This window comes from Scylla paramamosain, chromosome 46, assembly GCF_035594125.1.
Source record: "Scylla paramamosain isolate STU-SP2022 chromosome 46, ASM3559412v1, whole genome shotgun sequence".
Lineage (NCBI taxonomy): Eukaryota > Metazoa > Arthropoda > Malacostraca > Decapoda > Portunidae > Scylla > Scylla paramamosain.
Window position 1 is genome coordinate 5,323,358 of NC_087196.1, and position 7,500 is coordinate 5,330,857.

The 7,500-nt window shown below is 42.0% G+C and overlaps 2 protein-coding genes and 1 long non-coding RNA gene across 4 annotated transcripts in view; 2 read left to right on the top strand and 1 right to left on the bottom strand.

Annotated features, from left to right (window-relative positions):
- LOC135094607 (uncharacterized) overlaps positions 1–3,906 on the bottom strand; it is a 129,852-nt gene extending 125,946 nt beyond the window's left edge. The window contains exons 1-2 of the long non-coding RNA XR_010263888.1: positions 3,774–3,906; positions 1–2,986 (exon numbers count right to left, since the gene is read on the bottom strand). The exon at positions 1–2,986 is cut by the window's left edge and continues 166 nt beyond it. This is a non-coding gene — a long non-coding RNA (uncharacterized LOC135094607). The remainder of the gene's footprint in view (positions 2,987–3,773) is intronic.
- LOC135094603 (inositol-pentakisphosphate 2-kinase-like) lies at positions 377–4,063 on the top strand. 2 transcript variants are annotated; one of them, XM_063994843.1, is made up of 5 exons: positions 377–510; positions 1,131–1,186; positions 1,590–1,662; positions 2,609–3,087; positions 3,789–4,063. In XM_063994843.1, the coding sequence occupies exons 1-5, from the start codon at positions 418–420 to the stop codon at positions 3,997–3,999; spliced, it is 912 nt and encodes a 303-aa protein (XP_063850913.1). In that variant the 5' UTR covers positions 377–417; the 3' UTR covers positions 4,000–4,063. The 2 variants fall into 2 exon arrangements, with proteins under 2 accessions (XP_063850913.1, XP_063850914.1); XM_063994844.1 differs by having other exon boundaries at positions 3,792–4,063.
- A 2,740-nt stretch (positions 4,064–6,803) lies between these two features.
- Positions 6,804–7,500, top strand: part of LOC135094610 (endoplasmic reticulum resident protein 29-like) — a 4,412-nt gene continuing 3,715 nt past the window's right edge. The window contains exon 1 of the mRNA XM_063994853.1: positions 6,804–7,109. Within this exon, the coding sequence (XP_063850923.1) occupies positions 6,996–7,109 (114 nt within the window). The 5' untranslated portion in view covers positions 6,804–6,995. The remainder of the gene's footprint in view (positions 7,110–7,500) is intronic.

Here is a 7,500-nt window from a genome sequence, read left to right on the forward strand (position 1 = left end):
CCCCGCGCCCTGACTCGGCACTCAGCGACACCCTGCTGCCCTGGAGGAGAGGTACAAAAAAATGATGATAAGAGATGATAATGAAATAGTAACAAAATGAATCAGAATAATAATGAAAGAGATGATAACAGTGAGACATTGACAAAAATAACAATGATACAATAACAACAACAGTATTACCAGTAACAATCACAACAACAACAGCCACAACAGTACCCACAACACATCACCAACTCCCACAACCCCCACAGGAGACAGAGAGGGCAAGGAGATCAACACTCATGGGGTCGCCTGCATCTGCCCTGACGCCACCACCATCTTCATCCCCCGCCACGACACCACCACGCCCACACCACCCACACCTGCGCCCGCCAGAAGTGTGGTGTGGGACAGCAGTACCCAAGGGAGGCGAGGAACATGTGCATAGAGATTAAGCCTAAACAGGGATTCCTAGATAGGTCTACGCCAGGCATGCCTCTGTGTAGGTACTGTGTGAAGCAGTTCCTAAAGGTGAGTGACTGTGGGCCCCTCTGTTTGTGTGGGTGATGGAGAAAGGTGATAGGGAAGGGGGAAGGGTGATCTGGGTGGTAGGAAAGGTTGTGGGTGTTGTGTGTGGGTGATAGGGATGGGTAAGGGTGTTTTGTGAGGGTGATGGAAGGAAGAGGGTGTTTTGAGGGTGACAGGGAAGGGTGAGGCTGTTCAGGGTGACAGGGTAGGGTGAGGCTGTTCAGGATGACAGGGTAGGGTGAGGCTGTTGTGTGAGGATGACAGGGAAGAAGGGTGAGGCTGTCTGTAGGCCCTTAAGGTGAGTGACTGTGATCCCCTGTGTTTGTGAAGGGTGAAGGAGTAAGGGACAGGGTGAAGGTGCCCCTGTATTGTGAAATCAGAGGGTGAAGAGGAGATGGGGAGAAAAGAAAGTTATATGAAAGAAAAATGAGAAAAAAACAGAAGATGGTTATTCTTGTAGAGCCAAAAAAGGGGTGTTCCTAAGATTGAGATACTGTGGCCTCTCCTTTTTCTTGAAAAGGGGGATAGACAGAAGTTCATTTAGTATATTACAAATGATGGTGCCTTAGATTTCATTGATGGTGATGATGGTGATGTTTACAATGGTAGTGATTTTTCCTCAGGCCGGGAAGGAAAGTGGCAGTCGGAGTGGTTACTGTCCTCTTGACCTCTTCTCAGGGTAAGCATGATGATGGTGAAACAAAGATAATAACAGGAATGATAGTGAAAGTAGCAGTGATATACTAACAAAAGAGAGAAGTAGATCCTAATAGTGACAGAATAGTTGTAGTGAGGATGATGATGATGATGATGATAATGACAGAACAATCATGAGAGTAGTAATGACAATGATAAAAAATAGATAAATAAATAATGATAATAACTAATAATGAGAAAATTTATAGTGAAAGTGACAATGATGATAATGACAGGATGATAATATTAATATTGTGAGTATTGATAATGATGAGTACACTAATGATAGGGAGAAATAGATACCAATAATGATAATGTTAGTGATAGTGATGATGATAATAGTGTTGATGATAGTGATGAGAATATTGATGATGCCCTCTCTTCAGGAATGTGGACAGGATGCGCAGGGCAGTGGACAACCTCATCCTGGCACCACAGAATAATTTTAAAGTGTTTGTTGTGAGTATAGCAGAGAGAGAGAGCGAGTTTTTTTTTTTTTCCAAGTTTTTTTCTCCAAGTTTTTTTTTTTATTTATTTTTTTTATTTATATGTTGATTCAAAATACTGTTTCCTATTAATATGTCTACCTGTATCTTTTATTAATGTAGTGTATTGATTCAAATTTTTATCCTGTTTATTTATCTATTTATCTATCTTTGCATCTATATATATCTAAGCATACCTATCCATTATGTATCTACCTATATATCTATCTATCTATATCTATCTATCTTTCTATCTATGACACCTTACTCCCCAAACTTGCATCTATTTCACCCTACAATACACTCCCCCACTCACCAATCTCACCCTCCCTGTCTTTCCTCACCCTAAAAAAAAACATCTCTACCCTAACTCACCCTAAACCCAGTAATTCTATCCAGTCACCCTAAGATCACCCTCCATCACACCCTTTTTATCTTCCTTCACCCTAAAGTCACTCAGCACCCTACATTCCTTCATCCCTAAGCCACATTTCACCCTATATAGCCTCTTTCTGACCCTACAGCAGCCGTCTACCTATGCTCCTTCACCCTAATGTTACCTCTTTATCATACCTGTGCTACTTCACCCTAAATGTCACCCACTGCATAATCTTACATGCATTAAGTATATTTCTTTATCCTAAAGTCAATTATTCTATTATCCCTCAACCTAAGATCACCCTGCACCTCCACTCCCTCACCTTATCTCACCTTATCCCACTCTCACACTACCTTACCTTATCTGAATCTCACTGCACCTCACCCTACCTCGCTCACTCTCTCTCTAAAACCACCTTTTTTATTCTTCCTTACTCTAAAATCATCATATTGTATTTTCCCTCACTCAAAACTCACCCTTTCTTACTGTCACCCTGCCTCACTGCCACCCTGCCTCACTGTCACCCTGCCTCCCACCACAGGATGGACAACCAGTAGATGAGACTCAACCCTTCCATTACCTCCGAGACACCATCATCGCAGCCCTTACCTTCACCTTCTCCAACACCACCACCACCTCCACCACCTCCACCACCAGCACCACCACCACCAGCACCACCACTGCCACCACCACCGGCAGACTCAGTGAACGGTCTCCTCTTGGCCGCATCCTGGCCTTCCAAAGCCTAGACCGTCTGGGGGTCTTCCGAGCGTCACAGCTTTACCTGACCCTGTGTGACCTCTTGGGGAGTCCTGAGGCCGTGGACGAGGCGCTGTGTGACCTCTCTGCCTGGCCGTCCCCTGCGCTGGGCCTGGTGATGGCCTCGGAGCAGCAGGGGGAGGTGGGGGAGCTGGGGGACCTGGGGGTGGAGGAGATGGTCAGGCTGCTGCAAAGTTATCTTCTGTCCACAACAGCCAAAGATTTGTCCCTCATGATTCTGTTGAGTGGACCACATTACAGGTGAGAGAGAGAGAGAGAGAGAGAGAGAGAGAGAGAGAGAGAGAGAGAGAGAGAGAGAGAGAGAGAGAGAGAGAGAGAGAGAGAGAGAGAGAGAGAGAGAGAGAGAGAGAGAGAGAGAGAGAGAGAGTGTTTGTGTCTTTAACTGGTCTTTGATAAATGACAATGAAACAAAAGTAAAAACCTAATTATTTCATCCTTTCCTTTCTTTCCTTTCTCTGTTTCTTTCCTTGTTGTTTCCCTTTCAGTTCACTTTTCTCTTCTCTTCCCATCAAATTAATTCTTCCCTTATGTTATTCTTCATTCACTTGGTCTTATTCCCTCCTTTCTTTATCAGTCGGTTTCTTTTCTCTTCCACAAAACTTCACATTTGTTCTTTATAAAACTTTTCAATTAACTGCTCTTCTCTTCTTTCTTCCCTTTATTTTACCATTTGATGTATTTTCTCCCTTCTAACTTCACCTTCAGTTAATTCCTTTCCTTTTGTCATCTCTATAATCTCCTTCACTCAATTTCTCTTGTCTATCCTTCCTTCAATCAATTTCTCTTCTTTTTCCTTCCCTTTTACTTAATTCTCCTATCCTTTATTAAACAAACCATCCATTTCTTTATGCCTCTTCTTTTTAATCAGTTCCTTTCCTTCTATCCCTTCATAACCCAACACACTCTCTCCTGTACACCACACTCACCCCTCTCTCCCCCAGCAGCCCTGCCCCGCAGCAGCCCGCCGGCAGCTCCCCCTTCATTGTGTCTGGCAAGGATGGGTCGTGGTTCCAGTGCCAAGTGACGGGCGTGGACATTGTTGCCAAGCCCACCAGTAAGATCCTCAAGCACCAGCGTGACTACGAGAGGCTCAGGGACGTGTTGGCAGACCTCAGGACGCGGCAGGAGGAGCCACCCTGCTGCCGACACTGAAGGAGGAGGGAACTGGTGCTTAGAATGAAGGAAATGAGGAAGAATAAGAGTGAAGAACAGAAAAGGAAAGGAGAAAAGAAAGGAAAGGAGAAAAGGAAAGAAAGGAGAAAAAGGAAGAAAAGGATGTGGAAAATGTCCTGCTGTACATGAGAATCACGAGAAGGACTGAAGGATAAGGAAGAGGGGAAGATATCCTACAGAAGGTGCTGAAGGAGGGGAAGGTTAGAATTTGTTAGGGTAAGGAAGGGAAAGGATATCATAGTGCTAGAGAAAGAGGAGGAGGAGGAAGAGGACTATAGGATGAAGGAAAAGATATCCTACAGAAGGCACTGAAGAAGGGGAAGGTTAGAGTTTGTTAGGATAAGGAAGGGAAAAAAAGGAGGAACTTTGACGACTATTCTGAAGGGAAGAGGAAGAAAAGTAAGACTGTAGGATTAAGGAAAAAAACATCCTGCTGAAGGCACTGAAGGAGGGAAGGAAATGCATCAAGAGGAGGAGGAAGTGTCAGTATCCTAGTTTTAAATGGAAGAGGAGGAGGAGGAGGAAGAAGGAGGAGGAAGAGGAGGAGTTTAGGGTAGGGAAGGTTAAAGATATCCTATAGAAGGCACTGAAGGAGGAGGTGGAGGTTAGGTTAAGGAAGGGAAAAGACATCCTATTATTTTAAGGAGGAAGAGAAGGAGGAGGAAGACTTTAGGATAAGAAAGAAAAGACATCCCATTAGTTTAAGAGGAAGAGGAGGAAGAATCAACAAAACCAAAGGAGAAAAGGAAGATCAAGAGAGGAAAGAGGAAAAAAAGAAGGTAGAAGAGGAAGATTAAAAGAAATTAGAGGAAGAGGAAAAAAGAAAAGGAAGAAGAGAAGGAAGAGAAAATAAGAGGAAGAAAAGAAAAACAATTACCTTTCTATTCAGTGTTCGAGGAGGAGGAGGAAGAAAAGAAAGATTTTAGAAGAGGAGAAAGAAGAAGCCCTTGGAAGCTCATATTTGCAGCTTATCATTGCCTTACATTGTGTGTGTGTGTGTGTGTGTGTGTGTTTTAATCAGCTTTCTCTCGTCATATTTATCATTGCTTCCCTTTGCCTTGGATTCTGAGAGAGAGAGAGAGAGAGAGAGAGAGAGAGAGAGAGAGAGAGAGAGAGAGAGAGCATTTTCAGATAATGTATTTTGACTTGCCATATTACAAATTGGTGAAGAAATGTGTAAACAAACTTTTTTCTTAATACGGTATGCTACTAAAAAATAAACTTGCCTTTGTATTTTTATGACGTATATCTGTGTATAACTGTGACTGCCTGACGCTTTCAGTCTTTTTTTAAATCCATGTAAGATTAATAAAGATAAAAAAAAAAAAAAAATGTTGAAAAAATGTTGATTAATTTATGGGTTTTATTAATACCTGTTTTATGACTTTTATTTGTTTTATTTTTTGTTCGTTTCTGCCTGGATGTCTATATACTTGGGTGTAACCTGTAGAGAAACATTATTATTTATTTATTTATTTTTTTTAGAATAGTTAATATATAATTACATATTCTTTCCTCTTCTTCTGTTATCTTAATTCTTTTTTTTTTATTATTTTTCTAATACAAAACTCTCTCTCTCTCTCTCTCTCTCTCTCTCTCTCTCTCTCTCTCTCTCTCTCTCTCTCTCTCTGTTGTACATTATTATTACATATACAACATAAAACCTATTAATCTCTCTCTCTCTCTCTCTCTCTCTCTCTCTCTCTCTCTCTCTCTCTCTCTCAGGCCAGGCATAGGTCAGACGGGCGCCCTTTCAACACGGCATCCACTTAATCAATACAGGTTACTCAATATTTCACCAGCCACGTATGCTGCCCTCTGGAATGCCACGTGGAGCTGTTGCTGTGTGTTTGTGTGTGTGTGTGTGTGTATACTGCGTGCCGTGATTGACTGGCGGATTGGGTGATTTTCTCTCTCTCTCTCTCTCTCTCTCTCTCTCTCTCTCTCTCTCTCTCTCTCTCTCTCTCTCTCTCTCTCTCTCTCTCTTCGATGTTTCCTATAAATAGTATGTATACAGGAAGCGAACACTCAAGGTAAATGGAGAGGGAGAAAGAAGAAAATTATTCTGCACAATTAATGACATAAGATTTATATTTTTCCTCATCAGGCAGTGTTATAGTCAGACTACACAAAACTTTTAGATAAAATATGAACAAACAATAGTATACAACACAATACCTTTTTATTTCCCTGATGCGGAAGAATAATATAGGCTGATGATGACAATGATGATGGATGCTGCTGCTGCTGATGATGATGGTGATGATGCTTAACCAGAAGTCTCACACGCCGGCATCTGAAAAAGAGAGAGAGAAAAAGAAAGATTAACATTATGATTAGACTAGCTATTAATGCTTAAGTCCCTCATAATAGAACGTAACCTGTTGAGCTATAAATGTCATAGAAAGAGCAAAGTATACAGATAAAGAAAGATATATTGTTATTTCACTTACTTAGACCTTATCATCAATTCACGACTTGCATTTTGATTCAGGTCTTTTATTCAAATCGATCCCACACGTTAATGTCATTGCCCTCTCTCTCTCTCTCTCTCTCTCTCTCTTTCTCTTTCAAACTGTACGACCTTTTTTTTCCACTAAATGAATAACTAAAAATTAATCAAACACCTTTATGAAGTATCTCCCTCTCTCTCTCTCTCTCTCTCTCTCTCTGATTGACACACACACACACACACACACTACTTATACAACATACTGACTTCAAGCCAATCAATCCAGCAAACATAATCTCCTCATTCTTCACACGCATTCCTGTCTCACTCCCCCCACCAGGAACTCGCTCTCCCACTCCCTGACTGTCTCTCTCACTCTCACTTCCCCCTGCAGACGACCACACGTAACTCGGGCCGCTCACCTCCCCCTTTCCATCCATCATTCCCCTGCAGCCTCTTCCCGCCTTCCACCTACGCCCACACTTCTGTCAGGCCTTCCTCTCATCCCATCCCGCCCGTAATCATGTGTCAGAGGGCCGTCGTGGGCCTAGTGGGCGTGCTGCTGGTAGTGATGGGAGCAGCAGGCGCTATCAATTCTAAAGGTTGTACGCCCCTTGATGCCTGGACTTTTGACAAGGTAATTAAACGTTTTTGCTTGTAATTCATTAACGCGTGTAGTTAAGATGGCCAGACTTGCGTCAGGTGTAGTATATGAAGTGGTCTTTCCAGTGATATAGTTTGTTAGAATTGAAAGTGTTTTATATTAGTGTTAAAGCATTGTTAGCTCAAGGAATTTTGACAAGGTGATTGAACCTTTTCGCTTTAACTCATTGACACAAGTAGTTAGGAGAGTCAAACGCGGATAATTGGTTTTATATGAAGTGATCTTTCCAATTGTCTATTTTGTTATAATTTAATTGTTTTGTATTAATGTGAGAGAGTCGTTAACTTAGAGGTACAAGATTTTTTTTATTGGGTGATTCAAGTTTCGCTTGTAACTCATTGATGCGGATAGTTAAAAGAGCCAA

Coding starts and splice junctions, on each gene's coding strand:
- LOC135094603 (XM_063994843.1), top strand. CDS start 418: ATGTGCATAGAGATTAAGCCTAAACAGGGATTCCTAGATAGGTCTACG. Junction 511..1,130: donor GTGTGAAGCAGTTCCTAAAG/GTGAGTGACTGT, acceptor ATTTTTCCTCAG/GCCGGGAAGGAAAGTGGCAG. Junction 3,088..3,788: donor TTGAGTGGACCACATTACAG/GTGAGAGAGAGA, acceptor TCTCTCCCCCAG/CAGCCCTGCCCCGCAGCAGC.